This window comes from Drosophila arizonae, chromosome 3 (assembly GCF_054131065.1).
Source record: "Drosophila arizonae isolate 15081-1271.41 chromosome 3, UAZ_ARI_1.0, whole genome shotgun sequence".
Lineage (NCBI taxonomy): Eukaryota > Metazoa > Arthropoda > Insecta > Diptera > Drosophilidae > Drosophila > Drosophila arizonae.
In genome coordinates, this window is record NC_142923.1 from 3196312 (window position 1) to 3223917 (window position 27606).

A 27606-nucleotide genomic window follows, 5' to 3' on the forward strand; every position below is an offset into this window, starting at 1 on the left:
TCATGTTTATAAATGTGTTTATATCCGTAAATAATTATATATAATTAAAATTATTTTATACACATTTTTAACCGAAAAAATTATCGTAACTTTATTAAATGCTTTGCAATATATGAAATACACATGTCATATTATACTCAAGCTTTACTCATTATTGTCAAAAATTTCTAATTAAGTCATAATGGCCCATTTGATAGTCACCCTACGATTCAAATCATACAAAATTTACAAACTACTAAATCCAGAGACAATTAGCTTGCCATCCCATACAAGCATACACATACACAAATGTATGTATGCATGTGCTCACTTCACAAGGCAGACCAACGGCATATTTTGGGCTGATAATAGACGAAAATACTGAGAAAGAATTGAGTTTCGCGACGCACGCACACAAAAGCACATACACGTAGCAAGGATGTAAATGTGTGTGTGCATGCCCGTCGCGAGATCATATTCTTTATGCGCCTCAACGCATTCATACCCTTCCCATAAATATATATCGAAACGCTAACAATTTGTTTGCATAAATGTCGCAAACGATTTTAAGATTTCGGTATACTCTTTACTCAAAAGGAAAGAGCTGGGACCGTCGTGAAGAAATTTCAATTTTTGTGCGCTGCTGAGCTTCATGATTTGAGAGCCCACAGAGAGAGAGAGAGAGAGTTAGAGAGAGAGAGGGAGAGTAAGACAAAAAACGCAAAGTGCATGCATGCAGTGTTGCCGAATCAGCTATTTTGTAGCTAGATCTGGCTACTTTTTAAGGCCGATTGCTACACAAATTTTCAAACAGCTATTAGCTACAAATCTGGCTATTTTCAAATATTACATTTAGCTAAAATGTAAGCGAACTTATAGCAAAATTTGCTTTGATATTTTTTAAATGTAAATGATTTAAATGTATTAAGTTTTGTGTAGAATTAATACTACAACTGAAGAATAGGTAAGCTTTCTAAAATGTTATGGAAAATTCATTTCTTATCAGTTTTTATACCCTGAACCCATTTTCAATGGGAAATCAGGGTATAATGGTTTTGTGAAAAAGTATGTAACGGGCAGAAGGAATCATCGCAGACCCCATAAAGTATATATATTCTTGATCAGCACGACGAGCTCAGTCGATATAGCCCTGTCCGTCTGTCCGCTCGTCCATCCGTCCGTCCGTATGAGAGCGTTGATCTCAGAAGTTATAAGGGCTAGAGAACTGAAATTTGGCATGCACACTCGTGTGTACCATACGCAGTACAAGTTTATCATTTTTTAACTCATCCGATAACTTTTTTATCGAGAATGATCGAAAAATTTATTTTGTTATTTATGCTATGAGTATAGCGTTCCACACAACGACGAGTTGGTAGTAATAGATGAGATATTATCTAAATTAAATTAATAAAGTTGACTTTTTGTGAAAAAAAACCGCACTGTTTTCTTTTTTGCTACTTTTTCAGCTATTTTAGAAGAAAGTTGGCTACTTTTAGCTACTTTCAGCCTTCGGTTTTGCTACTTTTGCTGAAAAAGTTTCGGCAACACTGCATGCATGACCATTTCGTTTGCGTGCTTAGAGCGCACTGATTTCGTCGTGCTATCTTTCATTACCCGAGCCAGCCAATACCAAGCCGAGCGAATACGAAGTTGGCTGGGACCTGCCACACAGATTTTGCGGCGTGGAAAAACGTTGCTCTACATGTCTAGTCTATGTGTTCTCTGGTCAGTGCGAAGACCCAAAATTACATGGGTTAATTTTGGTATTTTTCTAGTTCCATCTCTGACCAGCACTTTAGTAATTACAGCCAGGTGGCAGCTCTATGCGCACAGCTGGCAATTTACAGTTTGTTTATTTTTCTTTGTTGCTTCGCAAAAAATTTGTGAAAATAATGGCCGAGGAATTAGACGATAATGATTTCTATCGCGAAAACTTCAGCGCCGACTCGGATTGGGAGGTGTTTAATGTGCAGCTAGGCGAGCTTCTACAGAAATGGGATGTGGCCGTGGATATGGGCGCTCCACTGCAGCCGGAGGAGCTCTTCCATTGTAAATGGCACGTGGAGACAGAGCGGCTGGACATGTTGCGAAATAGCATAGCAGTAGATTATTACGAAGCGCAAACAACTGGGAAAGGATCGCCAACTGCAGAGAGCGAGCCAGGCAGCGTCTGCTTGCAGCGCACGAATTGCCATCACGACTTGATGAGCAATTTGAACACCTTCGGCCCGCCCATACGCAGCTCCAGCGAGCTGCATACGCTGGCTAGGATCTATGGACTGCGTCGCTTTGTGCTGCTACATCCGGTGCAGGCGTCTGGCAATTACATGAAGTCCACCTCGGAGTTCAATTTCTTTTTGAGCGCCGCTGCTGTGGTGGCCGCTGAGGTGTCGAGCGTGGTGCCAATCTTTGTGCAGATCCATGATCCCAAATGGAATTTCTATACAGGAGTCGCCATGGCGCCCGCTCTGCGTACTCACTTTCGACTCATTGGACTTGAGCAGGCGCCGTCAGAGTGCCGTTATTTGTCGGGTCTACTCACCCTCTTCCACGACAAGCTGCCCTCGGCGTATACTCAGGAGGCGAGGGTCTCGGTGCGTACGACCTACACGCTGGACGCAGTTCGCATACGCATGCCATTGTATGTTCCGTTTAATCATGGCCTCGGCTCGGAAGACATTGCCATCGATGGCGATGTGGAGCGTCTGGATGTGCATCATTTCTATGCATTGCCGCATGGCTATGCCCCAGAGTCGTCGACCGAGAGTTATCTGGTCTACACCTGGCCAGAGCTCTCGGAGAGCGTAACCTTTGACAGCGAGCAGCGCACGGATTTTGTGCCTTCGAAGGCGCCATTGGGAAAGATCTATTTATCTGTAGAGGCTTTCTCCTATCTGAGTTTGTGCTTGGCCGATTATCAAACTGTGGGCAAGGTCACACGCTCGCTGGAGTCCTATGTGGGTCGCAATTTCTCCGGCATAAGCAGCGGCGCCGAGCGCACAAATCCATTGGATAAGCTGACCGAGCACAAGCTGAGCAGCAGAAGGGAGCGCAACTATGAGCTGCCCTCGCAAGAGTCTCTAACGAAACGTCTGCCTGGTCCCATGACCGAGAAGGAATTGATCGAATTGTTGGCCTATCTCTTTCCCGATATGTATCCAGAAATGGCGCTCTTTCCCTATTCCAAGCAGAGCTTCAAAGATAAGGTAAGAACTTTCTCCCACTCTCTGTGCATTCTTTGATAAAGTTTTTTTTTTTCTTCAGTTCGATCCGATGCGCATTAAGAGCGCCGTTCCAGATTCCTTGGTTTGTCGTCTGAGCTGCTTGCTGGCCACCTGCCACGCCCATTTGGGCAGCTTGGAGGGCATGGCACAACTATGGGCGGCCTTTACACGACAGCTTCGTCTATTATGGGATAATTCCTTAACAGTGCCCGGGTAAGTAAACCCATTTTATATATGAAGATAAACCCAAGTCTTAACAAAAATATGCTTTATTTCGAACTCGTTGCGTATGAACGAAAAAACGTGTTTTTCTTTATTAACAAACAAAACAGGTTTCTAAAGAACTTTTAGTTAATATTTTTTTTATTATATCTTGGTGGAAGCCGCAAATGTAACTTTTGTTAAGTCAAAACACATCAACAATTTAACGCTCATTTATGCTTAGAGAGTAACTTCGATCCGTTCTAAAGTCTAAGAGTGGATGGTGTTTTCGTTAACGATCTAAGGTTTTTTGCTTTTGGTGTTTCAGAGATGAGCGCGCTCTAATATTGGAATGGTATACATATATCATATTTTGTATGTGAGCTTGGCTTTTAATGTGAAATACAATATAATATCGAGGGCAGTTTGACGAATGGATAGGTTATTTTTTGTTCGTTATTTTTTTTAATAGAAAATCTTTACAAAATTAATTAAAATAATATATATATGTTCAAAATGTTTTCTATTATTGATTGATATAATCAATATTAGTTTAAGATATTTTTTCATTGACTGTAATGAAAAAATTTCTTAAGCTAATATTAGTATATTAAAAAATTAAAATATTAATTAAAAAAAAAGTATGCAAATTCTTACAACAAAAGTCCTTTGAAATAGTATATAGACACATTTTAAAAAGAAAAAAAAAAAAAAAAAAAAAAAAAAAAAAAAAAAAAATTATAACAATAAAAATGTATTTATTAGAAAATATATTTTTAACCTACCCTCGTATAAACATATATATTATGAATTTTATCGCGTGGGATTTCATGGCGACACTTTACACAAATTAAACACCAAATTTTGTTTAATATTAGCAAATTGAATAATCTATAAAATATTTGGCAGTATATTTTGCTCTTCCATTAAATCTTGCTCATCTCGTTATTCTAAAGTGCTGCTATAACTAAAAAACAAAACGAAGCCTGTGCCGGTTGTCTTTTCTTTGCGTACTTATAATTCTTTTTTTTCGCATTGGTGCTAAGGCAGTTTATTAATTTTAATTCATTGTTTGTTATATTTAAATACTAAATTTGATTTTGAATTGCTTACAGACTATGCTATTGATCGATAACTTAAATGTTGCGGAGTTATCGATCAATATAATTACTTTTTGCTTACTTTACAAGTGAAACATTTGCATTTGCTCTATAATTAAATGTTAGTCTACGAATTGTGGGGTGTTATCTTCTCTTCCTCTTGCTCTTCTACTTTGTTCTCTTTTAAATTTATTGACTACAATTCGTTTTTTTTTTCTTGTATATATATATATATATTATTTTTTTCATATATCATAGTTAATATATTTGTAATTTTTATTGTTGTTGCTCTAAATAATTGCTCCCGTTTTCCATCTAAATTGTGTTTACCTGTCTAATGCTCAAAGCGTTGTCTTAACTGTTTGCTTAAATCGAAATCTAATCAGATATAGTCTATATATATATTTGCTTATTTGACTAAGTATTTAGTGCGCATCATGAACGTTGAGAATGATTGCCATGTTTTGGCCCCCATCCTATCCATCGGCACTAAATATTGTTAACTGTCAACTGTGTTTGCTCGGATTAGCTTTGTATGCAAAATCCACTTAAAAAAAATGCTTCGAAACTCAACGAGAAAGCTTAGAACTAACAATTTATGTACACGCATTTACAGATATATCAAATATGAAGCAAATTGAAACTGAAAAAAAATTTAAAAAAGGAAAAAAAAAAACAATAAAAGAAATTTTATTAAAATATATGGAACAAAAAAATTAATATACAAAACCAATTTAAAAAAAAAAAAAAAAAAAATGGGGGAAAAAATTAATTGACGTTTCAAAATAAATTTCGAATAAAAAATATATGAATCTGTACCCTTTTCCAATTTAAAAACAAATCGAAATTAATTTTTCTTCAAATTCTTCTCCCTTGTTTAAAAAATAATAGAAAAATAAAATATAATTCTTTTTTTATTTATTTATTTGTTTAATTTCATTAAATTCTCACTATAAAATTATAATTAAACATAAAAATTAAACAATTAATTGTTATAAGTACAAACTTAGCACACAAAACGTTTCCATTGAAGCTTTTATACAAAAACATGTAAACTCTAAAGCTTGAAATTAAACAAAATGAAAAACTGCAAATAAAAAGTTGCTGGACAAATATTCGAGAAATTATATTTAATCTCTCATAATTTACTAATTATATGCAAGGCAGTATATTGGAATACATATATACTTTTATATATTTTTTTCTTTTTTTTTTTAATTGTTGTGTTTGGACAAGCATAGCAAGTAACATAGTAACATTATTGAAGTTCTCTCTTACAGATGAAATCTTTTCGGACTGCTCAGAATAGAGTATTATTAAATAGTACTTATTTTTATTGAAGATAACCTGAAAAAAAAATTCAAATAATTTTATTGATGATTATAATATTATTGATGTTTGCAAACTATTTTTGTTGAGAATTTTTCAAGCATTTATAAAGCAATTAAAAACTGACAATTTGAATAATTATTTTTAAACTAAAAGTTTTTACTTGCTAAACTTGTCCAATCGCTTCTTTAGAATTGATTTTTGTAGATGTTTCTGTTTCATATTTGTTTCTATGCTACATTAAATAGTTTAGTTTAGTTTTTGTTTTTAATAGCTATTCAGTGTGTGTCTGTGGGTACGTGTTTATATGTGTGTGTGTGTGTATATTTGTATTAGTACCATTTATAAGATATATGACTTATATGTTAGTTCTTTGATTGCTTAACAATTGCTGCTAGACCAAAAACTACGCGCACAACAACAAAGAACCAAAGGAAAGCGCTGCTACAGATGCAGATACAAGTTGCAGATGCAGTTATTTAGTATATACATATGTATATACACAAATCAAATATAATGTGTTTGTGTGTGTGTGTGTGTTTGTGTTTGTGTGTGTATTGATTGCACATTCTAAACAGCATACAAAAATAGTTTAGCTAAGTTGGACACGTTGTCAATTTATATTCTTTAGTTTTCTTTAAATGTTATGCAAATTGTGTGTGACAGCAACAGCAGCAACTGTAGCAGCAGCAATAGCTGCAGCAGCAGCAACATCTTCAACAGCAACAACTACAACTGGCTATTGCACTCAAAGCGTTTCCAAGTTGTTGTCCAAGTCTTCTCTTTCAATGTCAGCCAATGTCAAGGCCTCAGCATCGCCTGCTGCTGTTGCTGGTGTTGTTGTTGCTGCTGCTGTCTCTTGCTGCACTTGCTGCATACTTGACACTGAGCATGTTTCTGTTTGTGTGTCAACGCGATTGCTGTCAGTTATTGTTGCTGCTGTCTGCAACTGCTGCTGCGGTTGCTGTTGATGCTGTTGCTGCTGTGGCTGCTGCTGCTCGCTTAGCCTACAATTACAAGTACAATTACAGCTATCACTAAATGTATGCGCATTAGTTGCATTTATTAAATAATTGTTGCGTCTACTACTATATAAAATATTGTTACTCGTATTTAACTGTAAACGAAAGGCATTGCTGCCACGACTGCTGTTGCTTCTCTTGCTGCTGCTGCTGCTGCTGTTGTTGTTGTTGCTTGTGGGATGATAAATGATTTCCTGACGTTCATATTCGTTGAAATAGTTCTCAACAATAATGCCGTCTGCTGCTGCTGCAGCTGCTGTTGCTGGCATCAGCGACTGTTGCTGATTGTTGTTGATGTTGCTCGCATGGCTGTTGCTGCTGCTGCTATTGTTGTTGTTGTTATTATTATTAAAATTTGCTGCACGTGGCACCACATCAGGCGGCGAGCTGCAGCGCTGTGAATTGTAGTATTGTAAGCGTTGATGTTGTTGCTGCTGTTGTAGCTGTTGTTGTTGATGATGTTGATATGGCTGTTCCAATTGCTGATTGTTTCTATGTTGCTGCTGTTGTTGTTGTTGCTGTTGCTGTTGTTGTTGCTGACACCGACCATTGGCCGGCGTCAGATATTGTCAGAAAATGCCATCCAAATTTAATACAACATTGAAATATCAGGATAACATGAGTCGCCCTCATAATGGCACCAGGCCGTTGCGCGTCGTTGGGTTGCGGGCCATATAGATGTCCATATCATGATCGGTCCAATTATCCGATGTATCGCAATAATTGTTTAATGTGTGCGTTGAGCCCGCTTGCGAATATCTATAGAATGGAGAGAAAGAGAGAGAGAGAGAGGGAGGGTGAGTGTGAGTTAGATGGTTTGCAAAACACAATTTACTCATCATATATACATATCTATATCTATATGTTTGTGGAAAGTTGTGGGCAATGCGGTTAATGACTTGATAAAGCCCAAACGAAAAGATTCGCCACGAAACGTATTGAATCGCATCGAAATGAAATACAATGGACGTAACAAACATTTACGGCAAAAGCAAAGCAAAGATTGCAACAATAATTATGAACTGAATTAACAGTTAGTTGTGTTCGATTATTAATTTATTGTTTGCTTGTCTGTGTAGGTGGGCGTTTCACGGGTCGTTAATTGAATGGGCATTCAATTCGAGCTGCTTGGGCTGGCTGAATAATGTCTTTGTTGTTAGCTATCAATTTTGAATTTATTTAGACATAATTTGGATAAATTATGGTATGATATGGTATATATGTATGTATTATTAATTTTTTTTCTATATCTATTACATTTTATGTACAAATTAAAGCATGACATCCCTAAACAAAGCAAACGAAATTGTGCAAGGCTTTTTGTTGGGGCTTTCACAGTGGAATTAATTTGATTACTCAGGTTAAGTATTTCAAGCAGTTTGTAAAAGTGAAGGCATACCCTTAACTTTACTAGTTACTGCTAATTTAATTTTCATGACTAGCTGTTGCTAATTGAATTACTTACAAAATCTATCTTTAAATAAGGGAAAACCCCAAATTAGCCCGAATACCCGAAATATGTTTGAGTTCTATATTTATATCATGGCGTACCCTTAATTGAAATAGCTATAATTTAAAGCTTTTGTGTTTCGAATGGACTACAACACTCTGAATACCACAACATAAACATCCATTTATGAAGACGAATCTTATATATTTGTTTCTTATCTGTTTCTTCAATCAGATTCAGTTCAGATTGTCTAAATTTCCTTTCCAAACTATAAAACTATTGTCTTTTGTCGATTTTATCAAAAATATGTCAACTCAATGAGTGATCTCAGATAAATCTCATCAAGATGATAAATGTAATATAATCCTATACAATAAATTTCTCTCCCTGGTGCGATTTATGTACATCGGTTTATATTAGCTTTATTTCTAGTTCACTTTCGCTGAGAGCTTAGTCATCAATAGGTTCCCAATGTTTCTCAAAAGATAATCAAACATGCCTAAACTATAAAAAGAATGCGAAGAATTACTTTAAGTGTGAGGGCGAAGCGCGTTTTTCATTAATAAAAAATTAATTTAATAGCACACATAAAAATAATCAGAGATAATAATAAAAACTTGAAACTTTCAAAAAGACAAACCAAAAATTGAAAGTGTGACGTTTGTAATTAGCGAAAATGTTGTTGACAGTTATCATAGATAGATATTTAGAGTATGTGTGTGTGTGTGTGAGTGTGTTTGTTGCACCTGAATTAGCGTCTATATATGTGTGTGTGTGGGTTTTTCGTTCTACTTACCGACTTCCCGGTCGATGGCTATGTATGTGCGTGTTGTTCAGTTGATCGCGTGATCTGGAACGCGGACGCGAACGTCTTGCATTGCTGGATGCAATGCTAGCGGGGCCGCCGGGCCCAACCAAACCGCTCATGCCCATCAGGCTGCCGCCAGCAACACCAACACCGCCGCCACCTGGCCCACCACCGCCGCCGCCGCCATGTATGGAGCCGGCGTAGGAGGCGCGTGACATGCGCTCCGAGGCAGCGGCCAAGGATTGACGGGATTGACGCAGCTCCGGGCGTGAATTGACCAGGTTGGTGGGAAAGGCTGTGCCCAAATAGCCGCGATGCGAATTGTTCGAGAAACTGTGCTGCGATTGCCCATCGGCTATGGATCTGCTGTTGTCGTTGTTGAGTGTGTGTGTGTGTGTGTGCATATGGCATGTATGTATATGTGTGGGTGTGTGTGTGTGTGTGTGTGGCATGGCAAGCAAACACATGAAATATGGAATAAAAAATAAAAAATAAACATTTATAAATAAAAAGAAAACATAAACAAATAAAAGTGCGACATTTGCAACGATTCAAGCTGAGCTTTATATGAATATAACATCAATATTTATTGCATATATATTTATAAATATTTATACATACCTTGACTTGGCCACCTTGCCCGGCATGCCAGAGAAATGGCTGCGCATATCGTCAGGCTGTTCAACGGGATAGATGCGTGGTCGCGGTATCGAGCGTCCACTGTACGCTGATACTTGATCCCATTCCTGATGTGAAAATTGAGTTTTTTTTAATATAAGTTAAATTTATTAATATTTTTGAGAATAGTTTATGAATATACAAATCTGAAGCGGTTAAATGTTTATAAATAATTTTAAAAAAATATATATATTTTTATACTCTACATAAGTTAATAATTATATGTATATTAAATGGGTATATGGATTTTTTTTTAGATTTAAAAAGTATTAAATTAAATAACATAAATGTTTTAGCATTCAATGAAATTCGCAAATTCCACAAATATTTTACTGCTCGATTATAAAACGAAAAATTGTTAGATAATATTTATTTGACTATAATTTTTTTAGTTCGCACTTGAATCTACACTTCAGCTAAATATTGTGTGCAAGCTTTATAACAGCTATAAAATAGCTATAAAAGAGCTGCTCAATAAATGATTTGTCGCTCTCTCGAAGCAGTGACATCGCTATATAAATTCAAATCCATTTTAAAGTCAACTAAATATTTTGCTGCCAACTAACGGCAAAAAATAGTCCGAAAAAGATAGCCAGCCTGACCTGTTTTTTTATTTTTATTTATTATTTGTTTTCTTTTTTATTTTCTGCACAGCCTCCGTTTAATTTGTTGAACCATAAATAAAATGGGGAAAAAATTGTTGGCTTCAATTGCGGCCATTTCCGAGTCAGAGGCCAATTTAACAACAGCCCAAGGCTCAACTGTCTGTACTCTTGGTGCTTGCTCGATAGAAGGCTGCGAGAGTATATTGGTTTTGCTAGGCAAAGTGTGAGGCTTTCCATGAGATGTTGTATGATTGTGGGAGTAGGCATTTTTAATATGTAGCTTTATAGACCTCAGGCAGCCGAATATTTTATGTTTCTCCCCTTTATGGGGCCTATATTGAATTACTGCAAATCACTGCAAATTTGTGTTCAGATCAAGTGTGATTCGAAATTTTTTTTATTCTGAAATTTTCTAGTTGGTAAAGGGCAATTATTATTATTATTATTATTTTTTTTTTAAACAAATATTTTTTACACTACTCGCATGTATAGGTAATAAAAACTTATATAAAATATTCATCAATAACTTATAGATCACTTAGAAATCAGTTGAAATAAAGTTACTGGATATATTATTATGCTTGAGAGAAGAAATTGTGAAAAGAAAAATCTTGTTGTTCGTTATTTAATGATCTTTGGAACAAATCGATTTTTCAACAATTGCATCACATTTGTACATTTATATGTAGTTTAATATTTGTCTATAAAGGGTATCGATTTTTATCGATAAACAAATATGCACTAACTTTCTTAGCCTATAGCTAAAGCTCTAGCTAAATATTTCCAAATATAAAAAAGTTTTCCAATATATTGGAACTTGTATATAGTTTTTTCAATCATCTCTTCTCTTTTCATTCTCAAACAAAACATCTTTCTAATGGGAAAATTGAACTCTTTTTGCTCGCTCCTTGACTCTTTGCATACTTTGGGCGAGCATTGCTTAGTCGTTGCTCACCGAACAGCTTTTTGATTTTGTGTTTTGTTTTTATGGGCAATTGGCAACTAAACTCACCTTGTGATTGTTAAATGCCGATAGAGTGGCAATGGAGCCAAGTGGTCCTGGCGAGCCGGTTGGACCGCAACAATTAACGGGCAGGCCTCCAATTGGCAACGGACTCTTTTGCTGGTTGTTTTGCAACTTGCGCGAGCGCCTAAGAGAAAGAGAGAGAGAGAGAGGAAGAGTGTGGGGAATATGTAGTGACCCAGTTCTTATTGATTATGAGGTGTAGATAGCATACAGTGCAGAGAGTTGCCAATAGGAATAGAAAAATGGGTTTCATGTGCGACAACTCAATTTAAAGCGCCGCCCTCACTCACCTGCTGGCTGCAATGAAGACAATCACAGCGACAATGATGGTGCCACAAATGGCGGCACTTGCTGCAATCGTTATCTTATCCATGTTTGAGGTCTGGGAGGCGACAGTGCGCACCTCGCGGCACTGCTGATAGGGCACCGTTTCGGGCGTGACATGCAGCTCCTCGAGCGATATGACGCACACGATGATGCATTCCTGGGCGGGCACGTTCTTGATCTTGAACTCACGCTCGCTGGCCTCCAGCGGCGGGCCCTGCTTGAAGGCCTTCTCGCCAAACAGGCGATAGACGACCCGAAAGCCGAGTATGTTGGCCGTCTCCGAGTCCCATTGGATGATAACGGAGCTGTCCTGGCGGAAGGCATGCTTCACCTGCACCTCGTTGACATCGTCGATCCGTGTGCCACGCTGCGGCGGATAGCCGAGCACCAGTGGCGGTCGCTGCGGCTTGTGCTGACTGCCATTCGCATTCGCATTCACGCCGCCGCCCTGACGCCAGCCCGGTGCCTGTTTACCTGGGCTCGAGTGCGATGTGGAGGAGCTGCTGCTCGTCGAGGAAATGGCCGTCGCCTGGACGCTGCCGGTGCCATTGACGCCCACGGTGGGCAACACCTTGTTGGCCTTTGTGGCAGCTGTGCTCGGTGGCTGAGTCTGTGTGTGGCATGTGTGGGGCGAAAGAAGCGTTTGAAATGTGGTTGCATAAATCAACATGGGAACAAACATTAATATGGTGGTTACATCTACATTCCTTTGTTCAAATGGTCGATTTTCAAAGGATATGTGGATCAATTACAATCAATCTTACCCACATTAGAAGACCACGTTTATTATTCATTTCATTATTCATAGTTTTCACTTTTTCATCTTCAACTCAACACCATTCTGAATACTAATTTTATATCACATTCCCTAATCGTCTATGCTATCCATTATTTAATTTAAATTGACCATTAAATTTGACGTATCATGTAGTTGAACTATTAATTAATAATTACTTTTAATTAAACGTTAATTTTAATAAATTATTATTTTAATTATTCGTTTTAAGTATTTATAATTTTAATTTATTTATAATTAAAGCGAATAATTAAAATAATAATTTATGAAAATCAATAATTAATTACAATTAATTACGATTATTATGAATTTAAATTATATAAAAATTCATCAATCAATTTAATTTATTTTAATGGTTCGTTAATTGTAATTATTCATTAATTTGAATTTATTTATATATTTTTTAATTTAATTAATCATTTATTTTAATCAATAATTCGTTTTAATGATTCATTGATTTGAATTTATTATTATTTCTAATTATCCATTAATTTGAACCCATCTAGAGGTAAGGTAAGCTACCAAACTTCCCGCTTTCTATTCTAATTTATCATTAAAATTATGGCATTTCTGTTTAAGTTCTAAACGCACTATATTAAGTGCTATACTGACTATACTAAGCATAAATGATAAGTTATATTCAGAGATCGAACCTAAAGATATTTCAATCTAAGAGTCATAGGAGATATGAGCTCTTAAAGGTATTTGAGCGCCTTCCACAATTCTCAATTTATTCTGCTGCAAATTCGATTTCAGACCAAACTTATTCCAAGCTTCTCTAACCGGTTCTCTCTCCATATGAAGTAAACACAGATTTAAGCCAATTGAGATTACGTTGAACTCTTCGCTGACTTACCGTGCTGGCTGCTGTGCTGGAGCTGGTGGCAGTTGTAGGCGCTGCTGTTGTTGTTGTCGTTGTGGTGGACAGTGTGGTTGTGGTGGTTGGCTGTGTGGTGCTGGCAACAGGTGCGACAGCCGCAATGCCAGTGCCTGTGCTTGAGCCCGTCTCAAACTCCACCGAGTCGGGCGAGGAGGGGAACGTGGGCTTTAGATTGTCGGCCAGGCCAACGGGGCCACGGAGCGCCGCATCGGCTATTTCGGGGCAGCTTAGCTCCTCCGGCTGTATGGAGTAGAAGCCGCGATCGCGAAAACGCGGCGGTGTACCACAGAATTGGGGATTGCGCTCGCGCGAGGTGACCTAATTAAGGATTGAGGAGAAGCATTGATAAGACGTCAATTCAGTAATTCAAGGGTCTTTGACTTTCGGTCAACTCACCTGTAAATCACCGTTGCGTATCCATTCGGCCACCCAGCGCAGCTTGCAATCGCAGTGCAGGAATCGTCCGCCCAAGGACAGGCCACGCAGCGTTGCATTCAAATGGGCAAATGCCCCCTCCGGCACCGTGCTGAGTGGATTGCCGTCGAGGGCCAGCAGTGTAATGCTCGGATTGCCACGAAAAGCCGCCTCCGGCAGTGTGGTGAGCAAATTGAAACCGATGTCCAGCACGCGCAGCTCCTTCAGCGAGTGCACAGCGCCAATTGGAAACTCCGACAGCAAATTGTTGAGTAAACTAAGTGAGCTGAGAGTTTTGCGTACGCCAGCGAAGGCCGTTTCGCCAATGCTCTGGATCAGATTACGTTCCATATTTAGGGCCGTTAGGGAATCCAGGCCATCGAAGACGCGTATGCCACCGGCACCGGGCAGCTCCTTAATGCCATTCTGCGACAGATCCAGAAAAGCCAAGCTCTTTAGTCCCCTGATGCACTCGGGCACGCGACGTTGACGGGTGCCCTTCAAATTCAAATTCTTTAAACTCTGCTCGAGGCCACGGAAAGCATTCGCTGCCAGAGTCACATTGTTGTCATTCAGCTTGAGCGTGGAGAGCTTATTCAAGCCAGCAAAGGCATCGTCTGGTATTGTGGAGAGCTGATTGCGCGACAGATCGAGTAGGTTGAGCTTGGTCAGCACTTGGAGTGCCTTCACGGGCACCTCGCTCAGCAGATTGTCCTGCAGATTGAGGTTCTTCAGCACCGACTCCTGGCCCTTGAAGGCGCCATTCGAGATGCGCTTGATGCCACAGCTAGACAGCTGCACATTGTGCAGGCTCAGGTTGCTGAAGATCTCGTCTGGCAGCTCCTCAATGGTCGCGTTGTTCACGTACAGCAAATCGACGGGCTTCAGTCTCGCATATTTGTTCATTGCCTCCAGCAATTGCGAGAACTCGACCTGAAGTTAAGCGAAATTGTTTGGTAATGGTTTAATATATTGGTATATATAATCGAGATTTCAATTTTATAATCTTGATGTTTGTTTTAATAATATTTCTTTATTCAATTTTTAACATTATTTACTAGATAAAAGGCAGTAATATTTATCAGGAATACAGCTGTTAAAATAGCATAACATTTTCATTTAAATGTTGCTTCTAAGAGTTTAACAGGAACATTTACCATGAACATTGCAGACCATAGTTTTGTTAATTTCATTATTTCATCTCATTATATACGTATCTCGTGGAAATAATAAGATCGGAAATCCCGATATATTTACTATTGTATATAACATGTTATCAGGACCATTTACCATGAAGATTTTTTGAACAAAATTTTGCTTTTGTTGTTTTTCAAGTAAATAATTAAGTTTTTTAACTAACTTTGTAATCATTATTACGAATGTGCCTAAATTTACCAGGAACTTTGCTGTGAACATGAAAACGTTAAAAATAATTTTTTTTTTTTTTTAAATTTGATTTTTTAATCTGTCCTTGGATGATTCTGAGTGAAATTTGATTTTACAAAGTATAAACCCAACTAATCAAATAGGTTTGGAATAAACTTGTCCATTTATATATTATAAAATTCTCTAATCTCTCTCTCTCTCTCAGAGGTAGCCCTTTTTTCTCTGTCTCACTCTCGCTCTTTTTTTCTCTCCCAGTCTCTCTTTCTTTCTCTCATAATTTAATTTGTCTTATCTCACCTGATCGCATTGTACGCTCAGCTCTCGTCCCAGATTATAGGCACAGATGCAGCTCGTCTGTAGATCGGGCAGATCTCGCTGCCAGGGACATTGAGCGCGGCTCTGACTGCTGCCAGCTAAAAGTAAAATGAGCGACGATAGCCAAAGTTGTTGATTTGTGGGCGTGGTCGCTGTTTGAGTGCTGCTGCGTTTCATCTTGTCGCCGGCATAGAGCTAAAAGACAAAGAGAGAGAAGTTGAAAGCTTAATTAAGCAGAAATCTTAGGCGAAGCTTAGATAAAAGTCTTTGAATAGTTTTAGTTTTTATATAATTTTAATTATTTCTAAATAGAGCTGGAGCCAGCTGGTTATTTTGATGGAATAGCTGGCTTTATCAATCACTTGTCCAGCTGCTTTCAATTTAAATTTTTTCTTCGAGCTCGTTGAACAACAAACTGTGCGTGAAGTGAGAGTGTCACCTACGCAAAGCTACACTGCCCCAGCCCCTCTTAGGTTGCCTGCTTGCCCAGATTGCCCATCATGCTCATCATTCTCTCTTGTTGATCCTTTGGCAGTTCGGTTTGATTAATTTGCCTGTCTGCTCGGGTCTAGGGGTCCGTCAAGCCGTGCTGGCCATAAAAAAAGGGAAGAGAGGCATAAAAATATCAGCATAGGGCGAGGCAACAATAAGCCTGCATCCCTTTTTAGCAGCAACAAAATCGGACATTTAATTTAATTTGCCAAACGCGACAGGCAAGTAATAAAAAAAAAAAAAAAAAAAAAAAAAGAAAGAAGGAGAATGAAGAGCAGGGAGAGAGAAGAGACGCAACCAGAAACAGTGAAGCGAGCTGAGACCCACTGCCACACTGTCCCTTGACGGCAGTCAAAGCTGTTGACCTTTTTGCATAATCATGAATTATGGCCACGCTCAATCGTCAGCCCCTTCGCAGCCTTTGGGCTACGTTTCTAAGGTGTCTCTATTTGTGGCCACATGGGAGTTTGTGCCATTGTTTGGTGGCAGCTACTTGAGCTAAGACGAATTGAATGCGCTTTAGTTAAGCGTTGCGTATACGCACCGTTGAGCATTTGCATGACATAATGATAGCTTGTTAATGTACTTTGTTTTATGAACAGGTGGGTTACCTGTGCCTAAAGTAGACCTACGCTTAGCCCTAAATTTAATTGCATGCTTATACATACAAATGTTTTCTTATTGTTCTATTGAATTTAGAGCATGGGAATCTGGTCAGATTCTCAGCAAAATTTCGTGAGCTACATTTAATCTGGTCACGCTTGCATCTTATATAACGATTATTATTTATATACGTCTATATATTTTGCTTTATATAAGCATAAAAGAAGTCCTGAGTGCAGCTAATATTCATATTGATTGATGGTTGTATCTGATTCAGATTTTGACTCAATTTAAGTCTCAATTTAAATCTAAATCAATCTCAGTTTCAGTTACAGTCTCATTCTTAGTCTTAGCTTCACCTTCAGTAAGTCTCAGTCTCAATTTTTATCTTAATCTTTATCTTAGCCTTACTCATTCTCAATATCAATCTCAGTTTCACTCTTACTCTCACTTAGTTTCAATCTCAAACTGTCTCAATCTCAGCTTCTCTCTTACTCTCAATTAGTTTCAATCTAAATCTGTTTCAGTCTCAGTCTCAATCTCAGCTTCACTCTCACTCAGACAATCTATCTCAGTCTCAGTATCAGTTTCACTCTCAATTATTTTCAATCTCAGTTTTCAATCTCAATCGTAATCTCAGTCTCAATCTCAGCTTCTGCTTACTCAAAGTTCATTGCATTTTCAGTTGAATTTCGTTCATCAGCCGAAACTTTCAATTTCAATTGCATTATTTAAAGGCAAAAGTAAAAGTAAAATCAAAGCAGCAATCAGGCTACCTCTACAAATGAAGCTATTCCCGCTGCACAGTTCCCTCTTCGCTCTCCGTTGTTAATCAAATGTAACGCTTCATTGATTTGTTTTAGAGCCACGAAGCCGCAAAGTAAATAATAATAATAATAAAACTAAATAAATTAAGTCGCACGCTTCGCTCGCTCGCTCACTCACTCTCCGATAATAATCAACATTTTGTCTTTTGATTGATAGTTTTTACAGCACCTGATTTTTTCTGCTTCTGCCTCGTCTTCTTCTTCTTCTCCGTCTTTTCACTTCGTTTGCCCTGCGGCTCAAAATGTCGTTTCGCTTGATTTGATTTTTCATGCAATTTGCCTCGTTTTTCTTTCCTTCTCAGCTTTTCATTGTAGTCGTCTTCCTTATGTTTTGTCATATTCAAGTCTAAATTGCATTACGTGGCCAACAAATACTTTGCGCTTGAGCGTACATTCCATTTGCCACGGCCCTGCAGCCCCACAGCAGTGGCTTCATTCAGCGCTCATTTCTCACTCAACTGTCCGGCCGCAAAATTTAATTAAAAAATTCTTGCAACCATTTATTTTTTTTCAGGCTGTTTTTTCTTGCAGCTTATTTTCCCCGCCACTCGCATTAATTGCATCACAAAAATGTTTAATGCGCGAAAGTGCGAAAATTGCAAGACACCAAAAGCTCAGAATGAAAAACGAATCAAGTACAGTTGTGCTGCAAAGTTTGAGCTCACTCAATAACGCAAAGTAGATAAAGGAAAAGAACTTTTCTAAGGGCTAATATCGACTGCACAATACTCGCTCAGGCTTTAGAGCAGAGCATGTTCGATATAAATTAGAAATTCTATTAAATAATTTGTCGTTCCTTTAATGTAAATAAAACTCGAGCTTAAGGGAATTTGATTATTTTTTAGAAATCAGGGTATAATATATATCGTATATTTAAAGTAGATACTTGATGATATAAGACATCACAAAAATATGTAAGCCTTTTTCGGGTTTCTTTAGAGGTTATACATTCTGTTATTCTATTATTTTACCCTAATTTATTTAAGGACATTTTTAAATTTATAATATGATTCGATTATTTAACATAATAAAAGACGAATTTTAGTAATATATCATATAGACATAGAATTAAATATTGATCTATTATATATTTTTGTATCTTCTCTAAAAGAGGTTTTGTTTTCTTCACCTATAGTAAATACTCTTAATAGGTCTCCCTCTTTTAAGAATAATTATTCTAAGCTTCAAAGTTCCTGCATACCAAAACCCCATATACTCCTTTTCATTTCCATAAAACTAATTTTTTTCTCACCCCAATTGGAGGTGTAAATTTTCCTTTTTTGTTGTTTACTTTTTTGCCGCATAATTATTCACTTTATGTCTTTTTTGTTGGTCGAATTTGCATTTTAGACAATGGCCGGCCCAGAGTCCACAATTTTTTGTTGTATTTTTGCGTCTCTTTCTTCATCTATTTCGGGGACAGCTTACAAACAATTTTTCCCTTAGGGCGCTGAGCCACACTTAAAGCGAGATTTAATTGAAGTTGTTCAACAATGTGAGTGGGCGTGGCTGTGCGACCGCATGATAATGCTGTTAAGCATTTAAGTGGATTAGAATTTTGCAGGTGCAAAAAAAAGTTGTGTTAGTGTGCGAGATGAAAAGTTGTCAATTGAAAAGTTTCCAAAAAATGAGAAGTAGTGAGAAGAAGTGAGAGTGGGGAGCATACATCATGTATGTATGTATGCTTTTGGGTGGCAGTGTGAAAGTGTTAGCTGTGCTTATCTTGTGGGTCATTGCTCGCATTAAAATCGAAAAAAGGTAAATGAAAATCAAACTTTGTTCCAGTCGCCTACCTAAAAGTTGAGCTTGCCCAGCTTAAAGTGTGTGGAAAATTAAGGCCAATTGCCATTGCCAGACTCTCGTTAAGTTTTTGTGCAGTTTTAATCTGTGTTAACTGAACTGTTAACACAATTACTTATCAGGCCAAAGCGAAAATAACTTGTACACCTGATAAAGAGCATAGATCAAAGTAGCAGCTCTTTGAGCTCTTACAAATTGTCTAAGGCTGTGATTATAAAACTGTAAGATTTGTGCTCAAACTACTTAATAATCACTACGATAATCCGCTGCTAATTAATTGTTCTATAAATAATTAATAACAAGCCGTAGCTCTTATCCGTCAATGGGCTTCATAAACAGCTTAGATTATTGATTTCCTAAATAAACAAAAGTGTTGAGCCCGCTAATGATTTATGACGCTTTGTTTCCAGATCCAGATAAGATAATCCGAAAGAGCGACAAATTATTGTGGCCGATTAAATAAAATAAAAATCTTATTAATCTTATCTTATTAAAACATAGAATGATTAGCTAGAGCTTGATTGATAGAGGTAGAAGATTTATAAAATTATTTTCTTTAATCAAATTTTGAAATCGTTTTAAGAAGTTCAAATGGTTCTTAGCGCCACTGCTAAAAAGTGTTGGGAATTATAGAAATGTTGTTAGGCAAATAAAATCCAGCAAAAATAATTCAAGTTATACAAAGATAATCAGAAAAGATTTAAGTACAAATTTGTTGGAATTCTCAACTTAACATATCTATATCTATTTGGCTTAACGATTATGAATCAATAAAATGCTCTTGAAAATAAGATCTATTTCATGATCCGATCTATGTGTATGTACGACTAGCATATGTCATAGGTTAAAATCTGACTGACACACACGGCATTGGCTTCGTCGAAGAAGAAATTACCGCAGCTCCTCTCGTCCAGAGTTCGACCGTTGGTGCAGCGCAGATAGTGACGACAGCCCTTGGTGGAGCTGAGCACAAAGGGTAGGGTGCGACCCTGGCAACGATCCTCGGAGCAGGCTACCTTATTGGGTTCAATGCAGCTCTGACTATTTTTATCAAAGAACAAATCATCCTTGCACCTGGCCCACGTGGGATTCTCATCGGGCGTGTTCGGTCCCTTGTCGGCACAGATGAAATAACCGTGACAGGTGGCGCCATCGGGCACCAAGGTATTCGGCTTCGGACTCTTCGTTGTGCCGCACACATTCGCCGGCAGGGGATGGGCATCGCAGTTGACCAGAGTCTTGGCCACACACTCTCCGGTGCGTCTCTGATAGTAGCCCGATTTGCAGGTCTTGTCCTCCAGCTTGCCCTTGGTGCACACATAGTAGCGATTGCAGCCGAGCGTATTGTCAAAGTTCACGCCGTTCTTGATGATGCTGCAGTAGTCGAATTTGCTTGAGTGGCACTCGGAGGCAGTGCTCCAGATGCACTCCTGAATGGCCTCATTGAAGTGCGTGGCGTCCGGGCAGGTGCCATAGACAGGTGTCTGCTCATCTATGCAGTAATAGTAGCCGAAGCACGACTTTGGATCTCTCACAAAGCGAGTCGCCGCATTCTCACACGAAATATTACAATTTTCCGTATCCGGCAATGTCTTGACACACTTCAGCGTGTCCTTGTCGAAGAACGGAGTTGGACTCTTGCAGGTGCTGTAGGTGCTCTTGCCGTCCACGCATGTGATCGAGCGACTGCACGATTCCGGATCACGTATGACCGTATTATCCGAGAACAACGTGCATATATCCTCGATGCGTTGGCCCACTGTCAAGCCACAAAGACTCAAGGCGCAAATGGAGAGCACAAGGCAACTGCCGGCTGCAAGTTCTAGAAAGTTCATAAACCCATCTAGAGATAGTATTCGTTTAGCACCCACCTTTCATTGCTAATTAACTTCTGTTCTGTTCGCTCCGCCAACTGGCTTCAAACTGATTGGCAAACTATGTCCAACCAGGATCTATATAGCATTGGCGTGCGATAAGCCAATTGAAAGTTTTCAATTCATTAGTAGAAATACCCACAGATTAGATTAACCATATCACAGTTATAAGGCGTGAACGAACTAACTCTGATTATATTTCCCTTCAGCTACACAGATGTTTTCACTTTTTACGCAAAGCGACTAATCTCATTGATAAATCAATCTGTATACCCTTTTTTTTTTTTCTTAAGAGTATATATTTCTATCTCTATATGTACTATAGCTGACGGTCAAGCCTTATCTTTTTCTGGTAGCTGTGTAAATTCTACAAGGCTTTACGTTTTATGGTTGGCGCTTCACTGAAGCAGTATTTAATAAATTTCGACAGTTAAATTCATATTTTTCTTTACTTTGAACATTCAACTGTAATTTGTTATACATTGATTTATTTTTAGTTTTTTGAATAGGCTATAAATAATATGTTGATTAATTAATTTTTCTAACTCTAGAGCTCAGCTTAAGCTAGCGATAAATCAAATTTATGACTAAGATTTATTTGTTAATTTTGATTAAATGACTTGCTTAATCCGCTTCATTGCTAAAGAACATATTTAAGACATTTATCAACACAATTCCAAAGTGAATTGCGGACGTATCGGTACAAATTTAAAATATTATAGGATATATGTTTCAAATCTTCAATAATGGCAAAATCGAGGGACAATATACTCTCGTGACTGTGAATGAGTATGAGAAATTTTTAACAACTCAGGCGAATAATAATACAAGTCTAAACTAAACAAATTGAAAATTAAATGTTTATAGACTTGATACAAGATATATTCAAGACATATTAGAGTTAGTTGTATAATCTCTTTCAAAAAACAACTCTGAGTCAGGCTCTCTCGACTAGAACAAACTTGTTATATATGAAATTCACTTAGCTTTGCTACAATTGTTATCAGATTCTTTCTCGGTCTATTCTTAAAGCTCTTTGAGTTGAACTTAATAGAACAACTAGGCTATATTTAGCTAACATGGCCATTAGTTCAACTAGTTGTTATCTATTTAATTGAAAGCCTCTTAAATGCCAAATAGCAAAACTAGAAGAAGACCAAATATATATTTTATTTGGTAGACATTTTTGTCACAGTCTCTTAACTCTCAGAGGAGTCTTAAAGGCAATGGCCATTGGCTCTGGCTCTGTGCGTTATATATTTATATGGGTCAGAAATAAATAGAACTATAAAGTGACTTGGCCGAAAAAAAAAAAAAAAAAACAACAAAATAAAAACATGTGAAAACAAATTATTTGGCCAACTTGTGTGCGTGCGTGTGTGTGTGTGTGTGTTTTGGCCACAAAAACTAAAATGTTACGTTTGGCCATTTATTTGGTCAGTTTATGGCTGGGCGTTTCGAGCCTCTTGCCAATTAATGATGTGCTGCGCTTTAACTTGGCCAAGACCAGAAGCAGAGGCAGCTAGCCATGGTGTGGTCGAAACGTTTGTCAATTGCTTTTTAGCTGCTTTAGAAAGCTTTTAAGCAGCTGCTGCCCGCTGCCTGCTGCATATCCAGGCCAAAACTCATAAGCAAACTTTATGCAAATGCACAAACAACTGCAGAGGGCCAGAGCACGAGGGGGTGAAGAGTGGCAAAGTGGCTGGCTGGTACAAGCCCCATTTGCTGGACACATCCGCTACTGGCCAAATAAGTCAGTTCCGCCCGCTGTCCACGCTGTGCAGCAACACACATAACGGTTCAGACACTGTTTTGTTGTGATACACACACACACCGACACCCCGAGAGCGAGGTTCAATAAACTCTTTGGTGACATGACTCATGGGAACAGCAATGGCAACAGCAGAGACTCCTGCTTCTTCTTCTTCTTCTTCAACTGCTTCTCGCTCTTCTACTATCTACATCAACTCCTTCTCATTTGCTATGCACCGCACAAAAGCGCTCGAAACAGCGTGAATACCAAATGCGCGCTCTTTGGGACAGTGCGTGTCATGGATCGCAGATATAGTTGGGCTCATATATATATATATATATGTATGTATGTATATGTGCGTGTATATCATATGTAGGTTGGCTTAGACACCGACAGCTGTCGCTGTCAGCCTTTATTGTCGCTTTGTTCTTGATGGCACGCAAACGAGCTTCAATGGCTATGACAAGAAAAAAAAAAACACTTCAGGGGCTATATTTATGTGATGTCTTTTGTTTAAAAAACTGCAAATTTGTATTTCTTTTTTGTTTTTTCTAAATATTATGTATATTGATACATACTAACACATCGCTTTTAAATTATGAGAAAACAAATCTAAGTTAAGAAATCAGAACTAGAAATTTATTTTGATTTTTTTCGGAAATCAAAATAACCAATCTGTATTTAAAAAATAAATAAAATTAGAAAACATTAAGAAAAACTTTTAAGAAATTAAAACACATTTTTTTAAATAAAAAATATTGTATTAAAAAATATTAAAATATATAAAAAAAAAACTTTTAAGGAATTTAAAAACCTTTTCCAAACCAAAAGCGTAAATTAATTATCTCTATGTTTATATCCGTTTTTCTTCAAGAAATGATATATACAAACGATGTATTCACCTATTCATATATATTTTTAACTCCACTTATCGAAAATTCCCAAGACCCTAACTACACGTATTATCACTTTGTTTAGTTGCCACCTAAGCAATCTCGTTGTAATAAGATGTGCAACTTTTTAGAAGACTTAGTTCGTCGTAATTTCAATTGAAAATTCGCAAAGTTTCATGGCAAACAATTTCAGCTAAATTTTATTGCATTTCAGCTGGCAAACTTTACAAAATATTTCGCTATGCTCTGTTTTATTTTAAACCAAAACAAACCAAAAATATAAATTCTCTTTGCACAGAATTGCGCCTGGTTTCCCGGATACGCGCACCTGTCTGCTGCACCAGAAGCTGCAGATGCTCAACGTTTGCGTGGAGCGACGCTTGCAGCGCGAGGCGTTTGGCAAGCGCAAACAACAGCAGACGAAGGTCACGGCCCAGCAGCAACAGAGCAAGGCGGGCGAGCAGGAGGAGGAGGAGGATGAGGATGAGGATGAGGATGATGGCGAGTTTTATGATTGTGATGAGGCAATCCCGAGCAGTGGCTCACCAACCAAAGCTGTGTTAAGCCTCAAGCCCGAGGGCCGTTTGAAGCGTTTGGGGCAGGAGCGTTTGCTAGATGAGCCGGAAGAATATCTATATGTGCCCGTAACACAGGAGCCGGTGCCCAAGACCGAGGATCAGCTGCAGGACGATGCGGAGGTAATGCTGAAACTGGGCCCCGGCTCCGGTTTGAGCACACAAATGATGTGCACTTCACTGCTCTCCGATATGGAGGCATTCAAGGCGGCCAATCCACGTGGCAGAATGGAGGACTTTATACGCTGGTACAGTCCCAAGGACTGGGAGCAGGTGGTGGACGGTGAGCAGTGGAAGCGGGGGGAATTACAATTGAGGGAGATAATAATTCATATAAATTTTGTTAGATAATGGCGAGAGCAGGCATCAGCTAAGCGTTCGCATGACCACCGAGGGGAATACCTGGCAAAAGGTTTGGGAACAGGCACAGCCGGTGCCGGTGGCCAGACAGCGCCGGCTCTTCGACGATACGAACGAGGCGCTGAAGGTGCTGCACTATCTGGAAACGCGCAATATGAGCGAGATCTACGGACTGACCATAATACCAACGCTGCACACGGCTATACTTAAGCTGATTGTAAGTAGAGATGGATATAACTAGATATACATATAAATGATTATGTCTCTCTCCCTGCCACTCTCAGGACATCTATAGCAATGCCCAAGTGCAGGATATATTTGCCAGCCACATTGAGCAGCTTCTAAATGATTTGTGCCGCCTCTCACGTTCCCATTCCAATGAGCTGCCTCAATTGGAGAGCCTGCTGCAGGAGCTCTCCGAGCTGGAGCGTCGTTTCTATCAGTTCAAGTGCTTCGAAAGACTAGCTGGCTATCCGAAGCGTAGCAATCTTCCCGAGATTAAGCGCCAGTTCGAGGAGATACTGAAGAATGACAACTGCTGCACAATAGTGGATAAGAAGCGCGGAGCTGCAGGCGATGTGCTCTGCAGTGGCGGCAGCTTGTATGAGCTGCTGAGTCCCAAACTGGAGCAGGATATCTCGAGTCGATTGATCAGCAAGGATTATGTTATACGCTTGGATGGCGATACCAAGTCTGGAGAGAAGGGTCTCTATCTGGGGCCACAATTCATGCGCGCAATTGTCACGGGCGAGAAGCTCAGACTCTGTGGAGCATTCACTGAGAGCACAGTATTTGTCTAGGTGGGAGGACGACTCAGCTGACTATATAGCCTATATATACTATATATATTATAATTACGCTATACTACTATATGAACTGTCTAACACATACTCTCTTATAGTAACTGAAGTAATTAAAAGTTAAACTCATTTAATATGCTCTTTGAATTTATCCATCACAAAAGTCAAGCTAATCTTCTCTTCAATTGTTTCAATATCTTATTTATAATTTATAAATAACTAATAGACATTCGCTTAATATAATTAATGCTGTTTGATTGTTAAGTAAGCAAGATTTATATATTTATTGCTTATATATATATTTCTAATTATGTTTGGTGCTGCGTTAAATTTAAGTCCTAAATTTCTAATAAATACCAGAAACATAATTTTGTATGAAATGCTCTTTTCGTGTGCAACCGCAATGTTTTCCTCCTATCAATATCAATTATAACAAGACAACATTTACACTTGAGTCTGAAATAAACACGTACACACCCACACACACACTCACATCACATAACCACATCTAATCACATAATCATGCTCGCTACTTCTCTCTCTCTCGCTCTCTGTTCCCTTCTCTCCACTTAACTCTCGAGTGTAGCACTTAAAGCCATTTGCAAAAACTTAACTCGAATTCAAATGTAGACAGGCAAATTGCCTAGCCAGAGAGCCACAGAGCCGCAGAGCCACAGAGAGCGAGCGTTAAATACAAGACTATGCCCAGCGGGCTAGACTCCTTGCCAGACCCAGCCCATTTGGTTTTGTGGGCCATGTTTAACTCGAAATTATTTTAAGACCGCTCCGTTGAGGCTGAGGCTCAGGCTGAGGCAATGTTTCTACCTCATGGCCAACACATAAAGCATTTCTCTTACGTTTCTTTCCTCTTATTTCTTAGTTCTTATTATTTTTATTTTTGTTTTCTTTCGCCTCGTAAATGCTGCGCCACTAAATTACCTACTGGCTATAATTGTTTTGTGTACATGTCGAGAGTCGGCAGTCGGGCGTTGGGAGTTGCGAGTTGCAACTTGTAGTTGAGGCTCTTCAACAACAACTTGTGCAGCCTTGCAACAATGTTCGAGGAGTTCCTTTCTCTCCTACAGAATATGCACAAGTGTGGAACTAGCATTTTGCTTAAGCATTTGCATTTATTGCAGTCGCAGGCAGCACTCCAGCCGAGATGCAATGCTCATTAGGCTTTATCAAGGACATTGCTTTAATATATTACCCAGAGCGTGATTTATGATAACTTCTTGCTTCATATTTATGGACTTTTTCATATAATTGTTTAATAGGACATAACTAATATCATAGACATATAGTGCGAACTTTTTCGTTTAATTGTTTAGTAGGTCATAACTAATATCATAGACATATAATGGGAAATACTAGATATTTATGGCACAGAGTTTAAGTTTTTATTTGCAATATTAATGATGTTTAAGATTAAGAAATAAAATTTTCTTTGCATAAAACTGATTTTTATGAATTTTAAAACTTCAATGTCTGTGGATTAATCGAAAGTTTTTACAAGAACGAAAGTTATAATTTCTTATAGTTCATTTAAAAACTTAATATTTTCATATATTCATACATTTTCACCTTTAAACCTATGTTTACTGCTTAAGCTACAGAGCTATAAAAAAGCTTTTTAAATCATTTAATTGCTTGTAAGTGTTTTTAATGAATCTAAATATGCTACAGACAGCTACTTATACAAGCTAATTAAATCTCTAATTATGAGTCGCTGTTGAAAGCCACAAAACACTTGAAAAGGCTTAAAGCCTAAAGTTCTTATGAGGCAAGAAACAGCAATACTTTAATCCACAAGTCAATTGAATCGTCTAAACAGTAGTAAGCTTAAAGCTTTAATTTTAAAATTAAAGCTTTTATTGCATTTTCAGCAGCTGCTTTCAGCCAGTGTCATTACTTCAACGTGAAGCTGTTCACAACAATCATGCGAGCAATACGAGATTTATGGGTGCTCGTAAATAGCTTTTCATAAATGCAATCCACTTGGTAAATCAAATTGCATTATATGATCGAATATCTGTTATATATACATACACATATTTATGTTGATATACACGTGAAGCATGTCGT

The 27606-nt window shown here is 38.2% G+C and overlaps 3 protein-coding genes across 5 annotated transcripts in view; 1 reads left to right on the forward strand and 2 right to left on the reverse strand.

Moving 5' to 3' along the window:
• Positions 1 to 1754: 1754 nt before the first annotated feature.
• On the forward strand, positions 1755 to 26879 carry Rab3GAP1 (RAB3 GTPase activating protein subunit 1). Its single transcript, XM_018004180.2, has 5 exons — positions 1755 to 3188; positions 3247 to 3419; positions 24085 to 24644; positions 24709 to 24938; positions 25006 to 26879. The coding sequence occupies exons 1-5, from the start codon at positions 1806 to 1808 to the stop codon at positions 25519 to 25521; spliced, it is 2862 nt and encodes a 953-aa protein (XP_017859669.1). The 5' UTR covers positions 1755 to 1805; the 3' UTR covers positions 25522 to 26879.
• Positions 6060 to 27606, reverse strand: part of haf (leucine-rich repeat and fibronectin type-III domain-containing protein hattifattener) — a 77015-nt gene continuing 55468 nt past the window's right edge. Inside the window, exons 3-10 of one of the 3 annotated variants that reach the window (XM_089465987.1) lie at positions 15527 to 15739; positions 13826 to 14776; positions 13406 to 13747; positions 11717 to 12363; positions 11412 to 11550; positions 9738 to 9862; positions 9105 to 9479; positions 6060 to 7617 (exon numbers count right to left, since the gene is read on the reverse strand). In XM_089465987.1, the coding sequence (XP_089322113.1) occupies positions 7488 to 7617; positions 9105 to 9479; positions 9738 to 9862; positions 11412 to 11550; positions 11717 to 12363; positions 13406 to 13747; positions 13826 to 14776; positions 15527 to 15721 (2904 nt within the window). In that variant the 5' untranslated portion in view covers positions 15722 to 15739 and the 3' untranslated portion in view covers positions 6060 to 7487. Of the gene's footprint in view, positions 7618 to 9104; positions 9483 to 9737; positions 9863 to 11411; positions 11551 to 11716; positions 12364 to 13405; positions 13748 to 13825; positions 14777 to 15526; positions 15740 to 27606 lie in introns of all 3 variants that reach the window. The other 2 variants (XM_089465986.1, XM_089465988.1) reach the window with 2 other exon arrangements.
• LOC108611495 (peritrophin-44) lies at positions 19978 to 21279 on the reverse strand. Its single transcript, XM_018004181.2, has 2 exons — positions 21138 to 21279; positions 19978 to 21079 (listed from the first exon to the last, which is right to left on the reverse strand). Exons 1-2 carry the CDS (start codon positions 21142 to 21144, stop codon positions 20094 to 20096), a joined length of 993 nt encoding a protein of 330 aa, XP_017859670.1. The 5' UTR covers positions 21145 to 21279; the 3' UTR covers positions 19978 to 20093.